The 21,187-nt window shown below is 48.4% G+C and overlaps 1 protein-coding gene across 1 annotated transcript in view; it reads right to left on the bottom strand.

The window, feature by feature from the left end:
* Window positions 1-4,892: 4,892 nt before the first annotated feature.
* NIPBL (NIPBL cohesin loading factor) overlaps window positions 4,893-21,187 on the bottom strand; it is a 2,053,700-nt gene continuing 2,037,405 nt past the window's right edge. The window contains exon 47 of the mRNA XM_069627143.1: window positions 4,893-6,669. Within this exon, the coding sequence (XP_069483244.1) occupies window positions 6,307-6,669 (363 nt within the window). The 3' untranslated portion in view covers window positions 4,893-6,306. The remainder of the gene's footprint in view (window positions 6,670-21,187) is intronic.

Raw genomic sequence — 21,187 nt, 5'->3', positions numbered from 1 at the left:
CCGGCCGGTCATGGACAAGGCATGACTGCGCCCTGGGGCTTTGTCAGAGGCCTCCTCTTTGAACCATGCCATCAACCTTTTGCTAGCGGACCCGCTTTGTTTTCACCAGGAATCTGCAGCAAATCTAGCATCCGTCCTTGTTGTGGTCTGCATGCAGGCAATCTAGGCACTTGAGATGGCGATCCTCGACAGACGTTCCATAGTCCACATTTCGCGCAGATAAGGGATTCACCTTCTCCTCATACAACATTGACTTGCGAAGTAGGCCCAAACGCAGGCCTTCCGAAAACTCTAAGAGATCTGGCGATGGAGAAAAAATACCAAATGTATCTGAGAAAGATAGCAAAATACTCAGTAAGATGAGAGGACTCCAAACACTGTACAGTGAAATGTATGATAGGGCAGGGGTGGAGCTTAGGGAGCCAACTGTCATTGGATGGGGAAGTATGACCCAATGGACAGGGATTGGTTATAGATGAGAAATACAGTTTTCCATTGAACTTGAGACTGCTTTTCCTTTTCACCAGGGATTCCCACCCTGACAACGGAATATTCATGAGTATGTGAATCCATGCCCGAGACAGCAGACCTATATGTATCTTAGGTCATCAGCTTAATCGTGTGCTGTAGAGTGGAATAGGTACTTCAACTTCAACTAAAATAACAAGTGTTTCATGGTCAGACCACTTGTAATGAAGTTGCCTTCTAAGCAAATGATGTGGTTGGAAAAGTGTACCAACATCAGCAGCACATGCAACATACTCAGCTACTGGTTCTTTACATCAGATACTTTCCACTAAGTTTTTAGTTTACAAGACAGAAGCATGTATATTCATCAGTCTTCATTGGTGACAGCAATCACTGTTTTGGCCATCTGTCCCCTTAAAACACAAAATTCAAAACAACAAATCAGTAGGTTGTGAACTGCCCTAGCACGCATGGCAACACAGACATGGGGTGGAATGCAAGTGGTGTGACACATTGGAGCCAACCGTTAAAGAAGGCTAAGGCAATCAAAAAGAATGTGTCAGATGTCATTAATAAGGGCCAAAGTGCTCAAGCCAACTGTTTGCATCATGCAAGTCCTTCACCATTTCAGCTGTCTTAACCGTTACACACAACATTCCAGCTTCTTTCCATAAGGAGTCTGCTTTGTTTTTTCAAGTTAAAGTGTTAAGGATTTGAAAGAACCTATCAGCAAGCATTTATACTCTGCTGGATCGGATGAATTCGTTGATTGGCACACTAATAAATTACAACCTGTGAAGATATCTGGGTTATCCATTTTCAACTTTTAGATACTACCACTTTTTTAAGGTGGTAAATAACCTAAGGAATTCCACGCACCAGGCTTATCGATTTGCCACTAAAATCTTTTAAAAATAAAGCCATGCCTTAGATTGCAGTGCACCTTTTAGCTTTAGCCAAGAATTGCATTTATTTTGGGATTTGCCCAGCAGCTGTAATGGATTCATTAGGTCTGTCCTAAAAATAAAGTTTCACCTGATTAAACAATAACTACAGATGCATCTCAACTACCACTTGTGGCTCACATAATGGGAAAAAAAGGTCACCACAGTTGAAGGGCTGCTTGTGAGATCCTGAGATTTTTCAGGATTTAGTTTTCATGCAGGGGAAGCCCAGAAACAGCCACATGTCCTGTAAACTTTTTCAGGTGGGGGAATGTTGATACAGGTAGTATAAGAATTATCAGCTGCTTTTAGCACATTTGATCTTTTCAAATTGCCTCGCCACTGTTCATGATTAGTGCTCCAGCTTCAAGCTGGATCCGTTTTTTTACCCATTAGAGAGGAGGCAGAAGGTGAGGATTATTGACCAGAGGTGATGGAAAAACAGAGTGCAGCAACGCTCCACGCTCTCGCCACTATTCTTCAGCTTAGAGCCGGGAGGAGCGGATGAACTGGCTATGCTTGAACACAGGAATGTCAGGGGTCCTACCTCTGGGCTGCGATATGTTATCTGGCTCCCTACCTTGAACTATTTGTCTTTCGCTATCAAGGTGGGGTAGTACACAACTTGTGTATGGTTTTTTTTACCTCATTCTCTCTTTTGAAGCTTGGATCTGGCTCCATCACGTATCAGCTGTTGAATCAGTATATTATATGGTGCTTCTTTCAGACATAGATTGTGTTGGCTTTCCATGTAGCAACAGGATGAGTTGAAGGCAATATCTGTGGGTTGGAAGGCGTGTATGGCCACCGGCTCACAATAATGCACAGCACGCACAGTCTCCTACAGCCACACCAGTAAATGTCTCCAATATGGTGAGTCAACATGTGGAAGTCATTGCTGCTATGCCTCCTCGGTCTGTTGAGCCCTTATGAGATCTTTATATAGCAAGAAAAGGAACATGGGTAGTTTGTCTTTAAGTGGATTAATGTGGCCCGCAAGACATTGATCAATTGGTCAGTATGTGTTAGTTGGTTTATTAGTTCAATAATTTACTTTTTTTTTTTTTTTTTACAGAGGAGCTTTTTTTTTAATAGATTTGAGCGCTCAAGAAATGAACCCATTGTAACAAATTAGATGAACTTTGTGTCTCCAGGAGGAGGAATAGGAAATGTGCTTTAAACAAGAAGAGCTCCTGGAGTAGGACCTCTTCAGTTTTCCTTCCTCTGTTCCATCTGCTCGTCCTTTGTGGAGCAACGATAAATTACTTACAGTAATGTTCTTTTTATGGAGTCCAATGGCTCAGACTTCCTGAAGGAATTCATCCGGGAGAGATATGACTTGAGAACCCTCTTGAGGTCCAGGGAATGTAGGGCCCTCTCTGCCTCAGACTGTGGGTTCGGGAAGAACACTGGCAGGCAGATCTCATGATTCAGATGGAACAGAGACCACTCTGGGCAAGATGTTCAGATCAGTGCGTAAGATTACCGTGTCATTGTGGAACGTGGTGATGGGCTTGCACGAAGACTATGCCTGCAATACACTAACCCTGCACGCAGAGGTGAGAGCCACCAATAAAACCATCTTTAGCGTCACTAAGCGGATGTTCAAAGAGGCCATTGGCTTGAAAGGCTTGCATTGCAAAGCTGCGAGGACCACATTGAGGTCCTAGACCGGATGCAGCATATGCGCCGGCGGGAAAAGCCTAGACAACCCCTTATGGTGGGCCTTAACCACCGGTTTGGCTTCCGAAAAAACATGCTCAGTGGAATTCTTGTAAGTCCTAATGGCCGCCAAATATGAGTTGCAAGTATCCACCTGAACTCAAGAATGGGCCAGGTGTGATGAAAAAGCGAGCCCAATGGCAGAACCTAGTCCATTTAGTTTTTTACCTGGACCAAGTCGAGGGCCTCCTGGCCTGCTGAATTATGTCCCAGTTGTCATCTGAAAATGGAGCATGCAGAAGCCTCAGCTGATCACAAATGAGGCCCCCAAAGGCAATTTGGCCAGGTCTGGATGTTCGACTGCCCCGTCCTGCTACGTCAGGAAGCCCCTACTGGGGATCAGAAGATGGATGGGACGCTGGGAGCACAACTGCAGCAGATACGAAAACCAGGGTCTCGAAGGCCAGTGGGGCAACCAGGATGAGTCTGCTGCCCACGGAAGCTCAGAACTTGCAGAGGGTCCACTGGAGCAGAGCGGTAGGCTGGAACACACCACCTGCGGACGTGCCAGCAGGTCTGGAAGGCATCTCCCAGTGATACCCGACCCAACCTGCCCATGAGGCAAACTGGGGGCACTTGGCATTCAGGGGAGATGCAAACAAGTCCAGGTCCACAAAACGTCCCGCCCCCCCCAAAAGCTGGAACAGGGGCAACAAGGAATCCTTGTTCTACTCCCTCTCATCGGTGTCGAACCCCAAGCAACTCAGTTGATCCACTTCTGCATTACTGTCCCCCGACAGGTGGCCTGCCGAAATCCAAACTGTAGAATTGTCCATCCTGACCTGAACCGACCTGTCCCTGATTAGGGGCAAAAACATCTTGAGGGCCAGGCCCATTGCCCTGAGCTCGAGCAGACTAAAATGCAGGAGGGCTTTCGTCCTGGACCATGCTCCATGAATCACATAGCCTTCCAGAGTAGCTGCCAACACAAAAGAGAGGAGTCTGTCGTCACCACCAGAGTAGGCTCTGGCTGGGTAAAGGGGGCTCCCACTGAAACATTGCCATCCATCAGCCACCAGTGAAGATCGGGCAAAGGGAACAATGAAGTTGGGATCCTGTCCGACTGAGATCCCGTCTCCTGATCCCAAATAGCCACCAGGTGGAGTTGCTTCATCTTGAGAAGGGCGTGCTGAACAGGCCCAGAATGTGCTGGAACCACCATGCAGAGGTGGTCGAGTTGACCAGATAGTTACCCACCGCCTTGCAGAGGGACATTAGCCTCTCGGGTGCGGGAAACACCAAGCTCTGGGGCACTGCTGAACAGCAATCTACTCTTGAGTGAGAATGTATACTCTGCATAATCTATTTTCCTAGGTATTCGAATTGGTATACGTGTCGTTTAATGACAGTTAATTTGTTTTTCTTAATCTTTATTTCCTCTGTGTCCTACATTTCAGTGTTTTGTATGTTTTTACTATGATAACTGTGGAATACATAGCCTATTTTATACAATGTACTTTTAGAAACTTTAATATTAAGTGTATATGTATTGTGTTGATTTAGGTCTGTTCATTATGTAGTGTTAAAGATTTTCAAACTATATGCACAAATAAAAAAATAAAAGAACTTAACTTTAACTTCGATACCATGTACAAACAATTTTGTAACAAACAATATTATGTTTGTTCTACATCAGGACATTGCTGAAAATGAATCAATTTTACAGAATCCTGCAATGCCGAAGGTTTTAATTTTCCCAGTTATAGGCTATTAAAATAACATCTTGAAACAGTTTCATAAAGGGGAAAACCAAAATAATTCAGATAGTGAAGAATGTTTTATTTACATTAGTTGCAGATCTTTTCCTTTTAATGTTTTGTACAAAGATACATTTGATAGTACCATTGCCATTCATAAAAAAATGGACTAAAACTTAAATGGTAGAAAACATTTGCATATCATTAACTGCTGTACACTAGACAATGTAGGTTGTATTACGATAAGACTATTTAAATGAGCTTTCATAGGTCTGTAAAATGTTCCACGACCCGTAATAAATTATAAAGAACCAACAGTATAAAAAACATTTTTACAATAAATATTAACAGTAAAACATGTCGAAATATAATCTAAACAGTATAAAATCTAATTGTATAAACAGGCAACAGTGATACAATGCATCATTCATTTGTTACGATAAGCAACACACTGAGGCAATTGCTACTGGAAGCTGTCTTGCACCTCAGGCAAACATTTCAAACTAATACCAACCTGTAACCCATAAAGAAACATATGCCAGGGCTAGACACCCCTGCTGTTATCTCCCACAATTTTACACTACTGGCTAAATGATAATAACTTTGGTTAGAAGTGGAAAGAAATTGAAGCATACAAGGAATACACTAATATCTTTTTATATCAAAACGTAGTCTTGAAAATGTGTTTGGCACAGTGCTAAATCATATACAGTCAATACTAAATATTGCAGAATACAATAAACACCTGGAGTTTGCTTGCACCCTTCAAATGGGTTAAGATTCTAACGAATAATAAGTCAGACTATACAAATTTTATAAACAATATTTTACGCTCCATTTTGAAAAACAACATACTAAACTTTACAAAAATGACTAAAATAAAATCATTTGATTTTAAAGATATCTGTACAATAAGAAATTCAAATGGAAACAGACCAGTAACAGAAGTAAATAAAACGTATTGCAGTATTCATTCCGCCAGATTTGCTGGGGATCCCTTTTCTTGCATTATTTCAGGGTGACATGATACATCAAAATCTACATTTACAAAAACTCCTCCTGCAGATAGGTCAAAGATACTGAATGTTTTTTTCAACAGAATAAATGATATATAGATCCAGGAGATTCAACCATTTTACAGCCTGGAAAATCAATGCTTTCCTGCAAACTGGGCTAAGCTAAAGAAAGCCACACTCTGCTAGGTTAAACTCCAAGAACACTTTATTAAGAACATTAACAGACTCATTTCCAACATTTACTTTATTATTTTAAACTTTTTTCCCCAAGATATAAACTATTTTTTGTTAAACTATAATACAAGTGGGAGTAAAAATGAACTGAGATGCTTCAGCTGCACAACAGCGAAGGGCGCGCTCAGACAAAAATGTTAACTAAACATTTCCTTCTTTTTTCCCTGTTCCCCAGGGTCCATTCTTACGTGTCACAATGATGTTTTGCCAGAATATACAAGTTCATTAGCTGGAAGTTCCATCCTTGGCTGAATATAGAGTCTGTAAAGTCTGAACAACTTTATTACTTAACTTGTTAGCAGTCGTTAGAACAATTTTCTTGTAAATAATATCAGATTCTTTAATTTTATCTACCCAAGGCACCAGTTTTCGTCCATCACGCCGTTTTGCCTCAGTCCAAACTCCACTGTAGGAACCTGCCATCCATTGAATACTGTAACCATGGTTTGTTTTTTTCATAACTTTTGCAATCTGTGGCCGATCTTTGTACTTAGGAGAGCATATTGCGATTACGTCTGTGGCTTCAATAGTTTCATTCGTCTGTGCTCCCAAGTCTGAAGAATCTGAAAGTCTTTTTGACTTTCTTAACTAAACATGGAGAAGAAAAAGAATTAGAAGGATTAAAAAAAGAGAAGACCATAATCCCTGTCGCAGAATGAAACGGTTTAGGTGGTTTCCCACAACCCATTGAGAGCCAGATTTTCCACGGCACACAATTTTCTCATCTCCCTTCCCTTCTGTGAAACAAAAGGCCATCTGGTGCATACTTTAAAAATTAAAGCTACAAGGGATAGAGTAAAAGATCAAAGCTAATTTAAAATGACCTTTTCCTTTGGCTATGTCTCATTTGCTATCTTTTAAACTGACTTTCCCACTAAACCCTTTCTACAAAAAAACAAAAGGACACATTAACAGTTAAATCTATACAATTTATAGCCATCTATGAATTACAAAGCTGGGCATTCCTGCGATTTATTATGAGACTTGCAAAAACTCACTGTATGCCAAAAGAATAGTGGCATGAAAACAAAACATTTTAGGATGGCTGAATCCTCACTTAAGAAGTTGCAGAATGTTTGGAGAATAAAAAAAATTAAATCTGTTAAATTGAGGCAGTGAGAACCTTTTGTATTAGTCTTGCATTTTACTTAATGGTTTAAACTAAGCCCAAAATACACTACAAATGTTAAAAACGATGCATGATGTGGATTGCAATGAACATGCATCTTCACACCAAGTGCAGTATTCAGTCCTTGCTCTTGCTCAACCTCTTCACAGCTGTTCGCAACCTTGCTACACAAAGAGGCCTGGTGCACATCTCACTTTGCAAAAGTCTGTTACTTTAAGATTTCAAAACATGGTCCTCAGATGCCTCAAATGTATCCATCAAAAATAAATGACTGAAATAAAGTTAATCACCACAGTGACTAGAGTACTTATAGTCCATAGTCCCCTTTCCTCCATCCGTGTGGGTGTCGCGAAACATGGGAACGGTACCAGAACCTTTGGCAGTGAAAGTTTGAGCTTCCCCTTTAAATTTAGTATAGCGTGCAGGAGCATAGCCTTAGCCCTGGGATCGCTCCATTGAGGCCCTGCCCTCTGGCACCTCATCTCAGTCCCCTCTTAACAAATCGGATGCTTAGATATCTGGCTACGATGAATACATATTAGCCCTGGGCATCCTCGTACGTCCTGTCCACTTTCCTCTATCCTTGTGGGCGATTGAAACTAACAAGACCATAGGGTGGAGCTGGGACAACCTGCCTCATATCTAGGACGAAGCAAAAAAGTTCATCAGAACTGCCTGACTGAACTCTGAATCGTGCCTGGAGTTGTTGCCCAGTAAGTAGTGCTTACAGAAGGCTGACGGAGTTGCCCAAGTAGCTGCCTTGCTGACAGGTTTGCCTGTGACCGTGTATGCCTCTGAGGCGGCCTGAACCATGCAACGGAAGCCTTGGAAGCCTGAGGAGCCCCCCAAAAGTCCCAAACAATACTTCAGACTTGCTGAAGGATTTTGTCCGAGAGAGATCAAACCTAAGGACGTCCTTGAGGTCTAAGGAATGCAGGGCCTTCTCTGCCACTTGACTGCGGGTTCGGGAAGAACACCGGCAGGCAGATCTCTTGATTCAGAAGAAATCAGGAGACCACCGTGGGCAAGAAGTTTGGATGAGTGCGCAAGATGACCTTGTCGTGAAACACGGTGAAGGGCTTGCACAAGGACAGCGCCTGCAGCTCACTAACCCTGCGCATAGACGTGAAGGCCACCAGTAAAATTGTCTTTAGTGTCACCAAGCAGATAGTCCATAGAGGCCATCGGCTCGAAAGGCTTGTGCGGCAAAGCTGCAAGAACCGCAACAAAGTCCCAGACCGGGTGCGGCTTATGCACTGGAGGAAAAAGCCCAGACAACCGCTTAAGGTGGGTCTTAACCACTGGGTTGGCTGCAGCAAACACATGCTCAGGGGAATTCTTGTAAGCCCCAATGGCCGCCACCTAAGTGCGGCACATATCCATCTGAACTCCAGAACGAGCCAGGTGTGCTGAAAATGCCAGTATGTCATCCAGAGGACAGGTAACGTGGTCCAGACATTTGTCACGAGCCCAACGGCAAACCTAGTCCATTTACTCCTAAACTGGGATTGTGTCGAGGGCCTCCTGCCCTCCTCAATGATGTCCCAGTTGTCATCTGAGAATTGCGCACGCTGAAGCCTCAGCTGATCGGCCACTAGGGCCAGTTTGGCTGTGTCTGGATGTTTCACTTCCCTGCCTTGCTGTGTCAGGAAACCCCTGCTGGGGATAGGAATATGGACGGGACCCCGGGAGCACAACTGCAGCAGATCTGAAAACCAGGGTCTCGAATGAGCAAGTGGGGGGAAACCAGAACGGCTGCAGCCCCCAGTGGTCCAGGACTTGCGGATGGTCCGCTGGAGCAGAAGGGGTGGGCAGGAATTCCCAACTACAGCTGTGCCAAAAGATCTGGACAGTGTCTCCCAGTGGCCACCAACCTGCCCATGAGGCAAATTGGGGGCACTTGCTATTCAGAGGAGAGGCTAACAAATCCAGGTCAGCGAACCCCCAGCGCTGGAACAGGGGCAACAAGGAGTCATTGTGCAACTGCCACTAGTAGGTGTTGAACCCCAAGGGACTCCGCTGATCCGCTTCTGCATTGCTGTTCCCTGGCAGGTGGTCTGGTGAAATCCAAATCCCCTGCGTCAGGGCCCATTCCCAGATCAAAACCGCCACCATGCAGATGCGGGGGGGAGGGGGTGGGAATAGGTGACATCCTGCTTGTTCAGGACAAACATTGTAGTAGAATTTTCTGTCCTGACCTGAATCGATCTGTCCCTGATGAGGGGCAAAAATGCCTTGAGGGTCAGGTCCACTGCCCTGAGCTCGAGCAGATTGATATGTAGGAGGGCTTCCGTCCTGGACCATGCTCCATGAAATCACATAGCCCTTCAAAGTAGCCACCCATTCCCAAAGGGAGCAGTCCGTTGTCACCACCAGGGTAGCGTGAAGAGGGCTCCCACTGAAACATTGCCATCCATCAGCCACCAGCGAAGATCAGGTAGAAGGAGCAGAGGTGTAGGGGATCCTGTCCGACTGAGGCCCCGTATCCTGATCCCAATTGGCTGCCAGGTGGAGCTGAAGGCGCCGCCATCTTGAGGCACAGTGCTGTACAGTGAGAATGCAGGACGCCATCAGGCCTCCTGCGTTCTCAGCCCAGAATGTGCTGGAACCACGATTCTGATGTGGTTGTGTTGGCCAGAAAGTGCTGCACTGCCTTGCGGAGGGACAGAAGCCTCTCGGGCACAGGAAACACCAGCTGAAGGGTAGTGTTCCAACGCACCCCTAGGAAGACCAGTTCCTGAGTTGGGCAAAACTGACTTTCTCCGGTTGAGGGAAAACCCCAGCTGATGAAGGATATATGCTAGTCTCTGTCCTGAGTGCACCACCCCTTCGGGCGATTCCCGCCCTCACCAGACAGTCGTCCAAGTAAGGGTATAGAGGATGGCCCTCCAAGCAGAGAAGGCACGCCATTGCATTAATCAACTTTGTGAAGACACGAGGGGCCAAGTTCAGGCTGAAGAGCAACACCTTGTACTGAAAGTGGTTCAACAATCATCAACCGCAGAAACCTCCAATGCGGTTGATATATGGGTACATGCAGGTAGGCATCCTTGAGGTCCGGGGAACACATCCAGTCCCCTACACAGAGACTCAGCTATGTGCACCGGAGTAATCATCTTGAAGCATTCCAGCAGTAAAGACAGATTCAGAAAGGACAGGTCCAGGACTACCTTCAGGCTGGCCTGGTTGTTATTGGGTACAGCAAAAAACCTGGAATAGTAACCAAAGCCACTGTCTACAAGAGGAATCGGTTCTATCGCCTGCATCTCCAAGAGCGAAAGGACCTCCGTATCTGACAAAGGGGAGGATGGAAGAGGCAGAGGAAGACTGAAGCCCTTGGAGACTACAGAGAGCATCCACAGGTTGCTGAAGAGATGCTTCCATGTGTCCTGGAGCCAAACACCCCCCGCCCCACAGGCAAGCTGAGTTCCCTGACCTTGACGTTACTGGCCATCAGGGGCAGAGAGGGGAGCGGAAAAACCAGTGCAAACTCCTTTGCTGCTTCCTCCTGTTGTCACTGGGCGACCTGTCAGGCTTCCGTGTACTGCAGTCTCAGAACCCCTTGAAACCAGAGAAAGCGCAGGGTTTAAACTCAGTCCTACCCTGGGACTGGGGGAAGGATTTCAGGCCTGGTTTTGTCAGGATGGCCAAGGACTTGCCGGTTTGAGTGGAGATTTTCTTCTTTGTCAACTCCTCATTGGCCGACAAATGAAAAAGGTCCCCGCCAGATCCAGGATCCGCTCCTGCAGATGAGATGAAAATGTTGTGGCGTGCATTCATGCCTTCCTTCTCATATCGACCCCAAGGCACAGCCCTCTGCTGGCTGTGTCGATGTGGGAGACCGATGACTTCTTGAGGTCCTGGGCAATGATCTGGGCATCTTCCAGACCGCCATTGAAGGAAGCTTGCTTGTCGATGGGAAGTCAGGCTGAAATTCCACGAACTCCCACCACAGATTTTGGTTAGCCACAGCCAAGAGGGCGTCCGCGTTGGCTTGCCAGCAATGCAGTCCTGAGATGGAGTAACAGCGCTTTCCCAAGGACTTTCCTTGGAGAGGCAACTGGAGGTGGATACCATGGAGGAAAATGACGAAGACAATGGGTTAGAATACAACAAGGCCGCAGCCGCCACAGAGGAATGGGGCTGCAGGTTGGAGTCAAGGATGATTGGCTCTCGTGTGTCAGCCTAAAACTACTGTCCAACTTGTTCATATGGGCGTTGGCCCTGGGCTTCTTCCAGACCTTCCGCGCAACCTGCAGTACAGCCTTCTGGAGGGGATTGCCAGACCGGAACGTGGTGCATTTACCCAAGACCTCTGCTAGCACGGCCGACTCCTCAGGGGCTTCCATGGGTAGAGGGACCCCCCAAAAACTCCAGGCCCTGAAGGCAGTCATAGAATGCCTTCACGGATGCTGAGGGTTCATAATCGCCATTGTCTGACCCCCCCCCCTTTTTTTTTTACAGACCCGGGGAATACGGACCCTGGGACACAGGTGAGGTGGAGTCTCCCCCTCCCAAGTTTAGGGTCGCACACAGGCACAACGGCTGTTGAGGGGAGCCATTGGCGGTACAGTAGGAGGGGTGTGGGGGGGGGGTGACAGAACAACCTCTGGGGCCTGAACTGGAGGATGGGCCGGAACTGGGAGCACAGGAGAAAATGGAGTACCACCCCAGAGGAGGGGTCGGGGAGGCACCACCTGCTCTATGAGCTCCTTCATATCGTCTTTCAGGAGCCCCTTTATCTGAGGGGATTGCATGAGGAGCAGGAAGCCCTTGAAAAAGCAGTCGGATCCCTAAATGCCAGACCCTGCAAGGTGCTGGTCCCCCGGTCCTGGTCAAAGCGCTGAGGCATCAGGTGCGTACAGCCATATGGCAGCGATTAGATGTAGCCCTGAGGGGACCAAAAACATGCACTGTAGGATCCACTGCCACTTCCAGAGGGAAGGGTGCTGGGCTCAGGCTCATCCTGCAAAGCCCATTTGATTGGCAAAAGCACGGTGGTCCCTGAGCTGGATCCAAGATGGCCAACATCAAGGTAGGCTCTGCCACGTGCCGCTCTGCTATTTTAAAGCCTTGTACCATGCCCTGTGTGGGAGGGGGCAAAAGCTCTGAGCCAAGAGAGGCCTCAAACACGAGAGGATACAGCTTTTGTTTTGTACCTGAAGCAGAAGAGTTGACCTCAGAGATCACTCTGGTAGGCGTTTAGCCCTCGGCCGGGCGGTAGTCGTAACGCCCCGATTCACGACCTTGGCACAAGCTCCGGTAGGCTGAGAGCATTTGGCACCTGTGCCGGTAGCTGTGCTGGATCTAACCGAGGAACGACACTTGCAGGTGGCACTCGACAATTCCTTACCTCCTGGGGTAGAAGAAGCCTGTTCGTCCTTCCGAGGATATCCTGGTAGGGACCTTGAGCCTCACAGCTTGGGGTCGGTAGCCTGGATGGTCTCAGGTCTGTTCCCGGACTGCACGGAAGAGTCTACGGGCACCTCGGCTTGAAAGCCGGTAGCCTTAGAGGGCTTGGGGCGGCCAGGAACCATGAGGAGTCGCTGCGCTGAAGAGAGGGCCTACCTTGTCTTGACGAGAGGTCCTGGAGACAAAGTCCTTAAGGTGGGGCGGAGGAGAAGTGTGGAAGATCTCTCTCCACCGTGACAAAGGATTCTTCAATGCCCTGTGACTGAGTGCGCTGGAGGCCGAACAGGAGTCCCAGCAATTGTTGGGCCCCAAGCACTCAAGACAGGGCATGGGAGTTCGCGGCCAGGAACCAGTGGTCACATGAGGTACACCCCGTGAAGCATCCTGCGGGCGACATGCACCAGGGGAGGCGAGGCACCGAAGGTAAGTGAAATAATAATTGAAAAAACAAACAGGGAGCAAGCGGAAAGCTAAAAAAGTATCTGCGCTGGCTGCCAGGTCCAACACAGTCCGTGCGGAACAAGGGACTGAGGCGAGGCGCAGTAGGCCAGGGCATTGGCAGGGTGTTCCCACGCCCCCACGCGCTCTACTAAATTTGAGGGGGAAGCTCAATTTTTCACTGCTTAAGGCTCCAGTACCGGCCCCATGTTGGGGTCGCCCACAAGGATGGAGGAAAGGAGACGGGACGTATGAGAATCAAAGGGCAAGCTCAGGTTTTCGCTTCCAAAGGTTCCGGTACCATACCCATGATGGGGGATGCCTACAAGGATGGAGGAAAGGGGATGCGACGTAGGAGTATATGATTTGGTGGCAGTGTAGTATTTGCTAGTTCAGATGTTTTGGTGGCTGTTTTTCAAGAAGACTTGAGCTTATTTCACCATAAATCAGGTTTTCCTTTAGATTTTGAAGTATACATAGGGTTGACAACCCACTCAAAGCACAAGCATACATACTGAATGGTTAACAGAAATATCACACTTGATTAAGTAGTACTCTTGATTGTAAATACTGGAGAGGGGCATCTGTATTTCTACCCCCTATACAGTTGGGGTAGAGGCACAGAGCACCCGAGCAAAGCTTCTCTATGTCGTAGCAATGGATGAGCAACCAGGTGCGGAGAGACTCAATTGAGATGATGCAGGCTGGTTCTTAAGTACAGTGAATCTCCAAGCCCCCACAAAGGAATGTCCACACACTGTGTCATGTGATAAATTATTTTTTTATAAAATAAGGTTCAAGTAAATGCAGACATTAACAAATAACTCTTTGTACTCGGGGCAACACTATTCTAATAATAGTAAATATATACACATCTATGTGGTACCAAAATATACTTTAGATTCACTTTAGGATGCACCAACTGCTGACAGTTATTAAAAAGCACGGGAATGAAAGCGTTTGAGAATGGCATAGGTATTACTGTAGAAAGGCAGGTTAGATTAGGAACATTGGAAGAATACTTTCTTTATAGTAGATCGAGAATACTGTGTGAGGATTCCCCCCCACCTGGGCAAACTGTAAGGGAAAAGTTAAGGTGTACTTTATCTTGTATATTACAGTCCAGTCAAAATATGTTCAATAATGCTCATCCTTTTCTACAAGATCCACTACCTCAATGTACCTGGTAAGTCACAGGAGACCAGGATCCAAGACGAATCTGGGACCCCTGGATGATTCCAGAGGATGAAAGATGCTCTTACTCGTCGCAGTACCTTGGGTGCCTTGGCAGGCGAAGTGGCCGAGTTTCTTGGCCTTACTCGACAAGACCCCTCGAGAATGGACCCCCTTTGGAAGAACGAGTCGCTGGGATGTTGATGGCGAGAAGAAGAAAGGAACCAAGCAGTGCCGGAAAGACAGCACCTTCCTGCTGTGGTCTCCTTTGTCGGGTCGTTACTCCGGCTGTGGATGTCCCACAAAGGTGAAACTTGTTGTGGACCTGACAAGGCATGGCTGAAGGAGATAAGACCCTTGGGGGCCTTAGATGAACTTCGGTGACGACAGGTGCAGTGGTAGAATTAGGTGCTGGGTTTGGGGATTTTGCAGTTTACCACCGTTCGTTTCTGTCGCAACACAGACCTCAGGATGGCTTCTGGAGACCTGGACATGACCACCAGACTGGACTGCTGACCCTCACCAAGTATGGACACTCAGGAGGTCCCCTTGTGATTTTGTTGTCGGGAAACCCACCGGCAGACGTTCCACTGAAGCCAGGCGACCCTGGACATTCTCCGGCATTGACAAGTGGACAGATGTTATGTCAGCGATGCCCCTTGAAAGATTCTCCAATGGTTTGGAATTTCGCAGCTCTGGGTGTTTAGCAGCACTATGCCAGGGTAAGAGCTATTTTTGGCGATACTCTGCAACCTAGTTTCCAGGGGTCACAAGCACTCCTCCGGAACTTGGGCGACACAGATTAACTTCTTGGCTGCAAGAGGTACAGGGACTTCTTCTGGGCCCACAAAGATCCCTTCTCTGAACAACAGGCACACAGGACTGACTTCCAGGGCACTTCGGGTGAAGAGCAGCAGCTGCACGATGTTAGCTCATAGCTCGGTAAGAGGTTGCCTATACAGGCCCTCTTTGGTTCAGTCCCTGAGTCTACACAGCAACTTTCGAAATTGCTTGAAGATCTGCAGCTACAGACTTCTTCCTCCAGCTCGATTCCAGGATACAAGCTTAAGATGACTTCAGCTTCAGGTTTCTTGTTACAGCTTCCGACAATGAGGTGAGGCCCCGTTATACTACACCCCCCCCATTTAATCAGGCTGAGCCAGGCTCTGCCAGCCAATCAAATACAAGTGCACTCATGCAGGCAGCATCCAATCAGGCTGACAGGCTATTCACCCAAAAAAAAATTCAGACCCCAAAACACAGAATGTGGATTGGGGGCCACTCCCCAGCCTTTTGGTGCACCAGCCCTGCATTCATTCCAGTTTGTCAGAGCTGGCTTAAGCATTGTGTCACACAACCAAAAGCAGATACCCACAACACAGAATGTATATAGACTATTAACTCCATTCAGGTATGCTCCATCCAGGGGTGTACCCACAACAAGCAGCCCCTGGGAAGGTTCGAGACAGTCTGGCCGGAGGCAGCCCCAGAGCCATATATGCTCCTTACACCCAATAACCCTTCAGGGAAAGGGAACAGTGCCAGGGCTTCTCAGGACGTTGAGAAACAAGGGGGTAAGGAAACCAAGAGGCCACCAGTGGTCACCTTGCCTTTGCATAGGAATCCATTGACTCCTATGACAGGGCCTAGGTATCCCAACAATGGATGACACCTAGACCTAGAGTCACTGTCACATCAACATGTAGCTGCCACCAGCCCATAACCTGCTCTGTTGGCAACACACGTGGCCCAAAACAAACTAGTGGTACAGGGTTGTACATCTAACCATGGATGCCCCCCCCAAGGATCTCCCATGGGTCTTTGTCCACCAAGAACTAAAGGAAGAGCTGCACTGTCGGGGGTCCAAACTGGACTCCTGTGCAGAAAATAAGCAGAACACACAGTTTATGGAGGTATAGGACAAGAACAGCGAGGCCCTGTCCCGCCAATGCATTTCCAGCATCACACCGATTGTCCAACAAATGTGACAAATTAGCACATGCACATCGAAAGCTTACTTTTTGTGAAATGGGGAAGTTCATATGAAAAACAAGAGCATGTGGATTTGGGAAAAGTGAAATGCATGCAACAGTCACATGGCAACAGTAGTTTGTTGGCCATATACTCTGATAATGTAGTTCTATTAAACTGAAAATTCTCAAGTATGGAGCCTTATTAGCTGCAGAAATGCCAGCTCAAAGGACCTGTGCAGGACAGGAACCAAATTATTATTCCACCCACGGTTGTGTCTCCATGAGTAGTTCCTTTGCTCGCTCCATAATTTACAAAGAATTGTATTTGAATTTACAAAGAATGAACTGTTAAGACCCCAGAAATGAATTTTGATGTCCGGCCTAACTGCGAAGGCTTCCCCATCTGCTTTTGTACTCGTCATGGAGGAGTCCTTTTTCTGGCGGCACGCAGTTGTTGTTGGCTTTTTAAGTAGTTATGCGAGCAAAAGCTACTGTCAAGGAACCTGACTTTTTCGGTTAATAAATAGGCAGGGTGGAGAATTGGCCATTTCTGTTGTGGTTGCAGATTTTTTTCCCCCCAATGATAGGCCCAGCACCCTGCCCAAATGGCAAAAGGGAATTATCCTCAATATTGGAATATTCAATATCCAAACACATGGTTTCAGTGACCATATCTGTTTGTAGAGGAGCATGCAACATGCTTGCTGATACATTGTTTTCTTTTAGTACAAGGACTTGCGGGAGAAAATGTGGCTATCCCACTTTACAAAAGCCACCAAACCGAAACGGGATATATGGCTATGTGTTTGTGAAACAAGGCTGAGGTGGTACAGTTCTGCACTTTCGCTGCTGCATGTGGAATAAGACTGTTGCTTTGAATCTATGATGGCAGCCTATTAAGTATGACCATGTATGACTATCATTAGTATCCGGTTACATCCGTTTATACTGTGCCACTACGCTAAGCCTCCTATTAGATCTGTCAGCAACCGCCTAAGATAATTTCGCTTTACCATTTACTATGAATGAGAGTTCTATGGATGCTTATCCCGCAGATTCCTCATCAGATAGATATCCATTTCAGTGTCAGCTGCTCAGAAAACTTTTCGACAGGGGGCGTAGTGCGCCACCGATCCGCCTTGGTAGGCTGGGTAGAGTGTGGCTTGAGCCATCCTTTTTTGGCAAGCGCTAGGTCTTTCTGAAGCAGGATTCCTGTTCTAGCACTAGGGCATAGCGAAATAACTTCAGTCAGCACCCCCGCCTCCGGTTGTTCCACCTGTGGCTTCGGGATTCCTAGGTACTCAGCCAGGCCCGCCAGCCGTTCCTGAAAAGCTTTGGCTAACGATGGAGTGTCTGGGTCCTCCTCGTCGTCGTCTGTGTCCACTGTTGTGTCCTGCGGGTCCAGGGGAGCCAGAGAAGTGCTGGGCGCAGGCAGCTGTGGCGTGTTGAGTATCAGTGCCGGAGGCTGCTGAGGCGATACATGCCTGGAGCCAGGGGCGGAGCCATGGGTGCAAGCGGCTGAGCAGGAGGGAGGATGGTATCCATCTGTGGAGATCTCATGAGTGTGAGGAACTTCTCGAAGAACCTGTCTTCAATGCCGGAGGAGTGCATGATGGTATAGGCATAGGGTTCGGGCCCCAAGGCTGCTTTATCCTGGGAGTGCTTTGTCTCACAGCACAGAGCCAAGTATATCAGCCCTGAGAAGTGGATGGATAGGATGTGGACAAAGTGACGGGAGTTGACCAATCCCATCTGGAAGTTTTTTCCCCTGGCTGGTCTCCGACGGGAAAAGGAGTCGGGTGACCCGCCATTTTGTCTGGCCTGGCGGCCATTTAGATTTGCTCCGTGCCACGTGCCTGTGTCGTGGAACTAGTTGAGCAGGGACCGGCTTCCACCGGTACGTTGATCGGTAGTGGTTGAGGCCTACCCTGCACCTCAGAACAAGACCTGGTAAGCGGAGTGCCCTCAGCAGTGTTGCTGGTAGTGCTGCGTGCAGGCGCCCCCTCAGACATGGGTGTTGGGGCATAGCCCCTTGGGTTGGGACCTGGTAATAGAGCCTTGTGGCCCCCTCAGAGGTAGCCGTGGTAGGATCTTGCGACCCCTTGCCCGGTAGCTGGAGCAGCCTTCGTGCTGTTGCTGGTCTTAGGACCTGGTGGGTCCCTCCATCTTGGCCCTTCCTTGGGAAGAAGTCACCTGTGCGGGGTGCAGAGGAGAACAGGGCACCTACCTTGGGCCTGGTCTTCTGCTTCACAAACGCTATGAGGTCCTCTGGAGGTGATATTCCGAAGAGCTCCCGCCACCTGGCTAGTGGGTTAGTGAGCATGCATGGAGTCAAGTCATTGCGCGTGGTACAGCCGTCCAAGCCGTGGTCTAGGCCAAGGCCGCTGAGGTAGAGCGCGTGGGGGGGGGGGGATTCGGACATTGGGAAGGGACCCTCATAGGCTGGACTACCAGCTAAAGGCCGCCATCGTCGACATGCGCCGGGGAGGAGCCTGGCGCCAGAGGACAAAGCAGTACCTGATAATTGAAAAGAAAAAAGGAGACAAGAATACTGGTCCGGGGATAAGCGTGTGGAATTACAAAGCCGGAGGCCTAACCCAGGAGCGCTGGTGAAAGTGGTCCGTTCCCGTCGACACGGAAAAGAGGACTGAGGAGTGGCGCTGGTGGGTCGAGTCAGGGGAGCACATCAGAGAGATTCCGAAAGCAGTACTTTTGTTGGAGGCAGGATGAAAGCTCTCACAGCAGAAGGTTCTGCAAAACCGCCCTTCCAAAGTGAGCATCGGCCCCACGGGTGACGTCCAGGGCGTAATACTTTGTAAACGTATGTAGTGAAGACAAGGTGGCTGCCCGGCAGAAGTCTTTAACCAGTATTCGTCTCAGCAGCACCATAGAGGTAGAGACACTAACTGGTAGAATGGGACCGGATGCCAGGGGGCAATTCTTTCCCTATGCTGCACATGAAAGTATGCTTCCTGAAGATCTAGACACACCAGCCAGTCCTGCAACTCGAGACTGTGGAGAATCTCTCTCAACGTCACCATCTTGAATTTGTCTTTTCTCAGGAATTTGTTCAAAACCCTGTGGTCCAGGATGGGAAGGAGACACCCTCCTACCCCCTCTTGGGAACCAGCAAATATCTGGAATACCAACCCGACCCTCGTTGCTCGGGAGGTACCTCTTCCAAGGCACCCTTCTAAAGCAGGAATCACAGTTCTTCCTGGAGCTCCTGCTCAGATGGATGAGGTTGTGGTGGCCTGATCGGTGGCCTTTTTAAGAGGGGCAGACAGTAACCACCCAGCTGAACAGTCCAGGCGTCTGAGGTAATCTCCCACCACTGGGCCCAGTGCTCAGCCAACCTTCCTCCAACCGGGGAATCGTGGGAGGAGAAATCAAAGTGGCTTTGGGGGCAAAGCAGTCCCGCCGTTGTCTGCTGGCCCCTAGAGGACCCCCTGCCATTTCCAGAGCACGGTAAATGTCTCTTTCTGACTTGCAGCAGCTGAGCCTTCCTGCCATAGGGGACATAGCGCCGATAGCCTCTACCCCTTGAGGAGAAACTAAAAGGTAGGCTTGGCCGGCTGTTGCACAGGTAGGCCAAGTGACTTTGCAGCGAGCTTGGTCTCTGAATTTCTACAAAGAGTCGAAAGGATTCTCACCATCAAAAGCAATGTCGAGAAGCTTATTCTGGACATTGGGTGAGAACCCTGACAAGTGTAGGTAAGCCTGCCTCCTGAGCACTATTGCCGATCCCACTGATCTTCCGACACAGTCTGCCATGTCAAGTCCCATCTGAAAGGACTGAGGGGCCACTTCCTTGCCTTCGTCCAACTGCTGGACGCCTTCCCTGCATCTCCCCTTCGGGGATATACTTGCCAGCCTGCTCAATGACCTTCCACAAACCGAAGGAAAGTTTAGCAAAACCGCTGGAGACATTGACCGCCTTCAAGGCCATGATGCCTAAGGAAAAGATCATCTTCGCCAAGGCGTCAACTTTTTTGCCTTCTCCATCGGTTCGAAGATTGAATGTGTAATTGGCTGGCCTGGTTGACACTGTGGCCGCCTGTAACACCAACCCCTCAGGCATTGGGTGGGAAGAAATATATGAAGGGTCTTCCCTTGCTGCCCGGTATTTTTTGGTGAGGTCAGAGTTGACTGGTGGTATGGTGCAAGGGCACTGCCACAAGGTGGCAATAGGGTAGGTGATAACCACGTTGAAGGGCATACCCCACTCCGTGGCAGGCCCCTCATCAAATATGTCTGTCGGGTCATAACCTGCAACAGGGTTGCCTGGAGCATTCCATCCCAGGGTATCCACAACCCTGTCAACCAAAGTTCTTGGCATTGGATGTGGCCATAAGGATGGGCTTGTTGCTTCTCTACGTCCGGGGACGTGTCAAGTCCGCTGGCACTGTGCAAACCCTTAGCTAAGTCTACGCGGTCTGTTTGCTCGAAAAAATAGCCTGTTCCGCCAGCCCCAGAGTATGCAGAATCGAAGCAGCCCTGGTCATCGTCGGTGGCGCTGAAGAGACGTGGCGTGGAACTGAAAAATGTGGACCTGGATTTTGGCACGAAAGACTGCTCGACAGTGGTTGAGGTCAACAGTGACAAGGTTTTCTGTGTCGACTGTACCAATGCCTGAGATGCGTTGGGAAAGTACCGAAGGCGAAAGATCAGTCCACGCCGATGGCATCGGAATAGGCTTTGCTCTGGGGCCAGAGTCACCAGGCGCCGCTGGAGCTACCAGGCCTGCTTTATGCGGGGGGCTCCCCGGCACACACACAGTTGCCTTTTTAAACAAGTCCAACATCTGGGTTTCTAATTCCTCCCATGCAGCTCTGGATGTCGGCCCCGCTGAGGACTTACCGCGTTCACAAGAAGAATCGAAGTCACGCTGGTGTTGGTGGCAACGCTGCTTCTTGTGGGAGGAATACTATGAATGGCTTTGGGAATGCAATCTTTTCTTAGTTTTACACAGATTCCAGTC

The sequence above is a fragment of the Ambystoma mexicanum genome, chromosome 6p (assembly GCF_040938575.1).
Source record: "Ambystoma mexicanum isolate Mex_15411 chromosome 6p, UKY_AmexF1_1, whole genome shotgun sequence".
NCBI lineage: Eukaryota > Metazoa > Chordata > Amphibia > Caudata > Ambystomatidae > Ambystoma > Ambystoma mexicanum.
The sequence above is the reverse complement of the archived record's forward strand: the minus strand, read 5'-3'. Positions and strand labels throughout refer to the sequence as shown.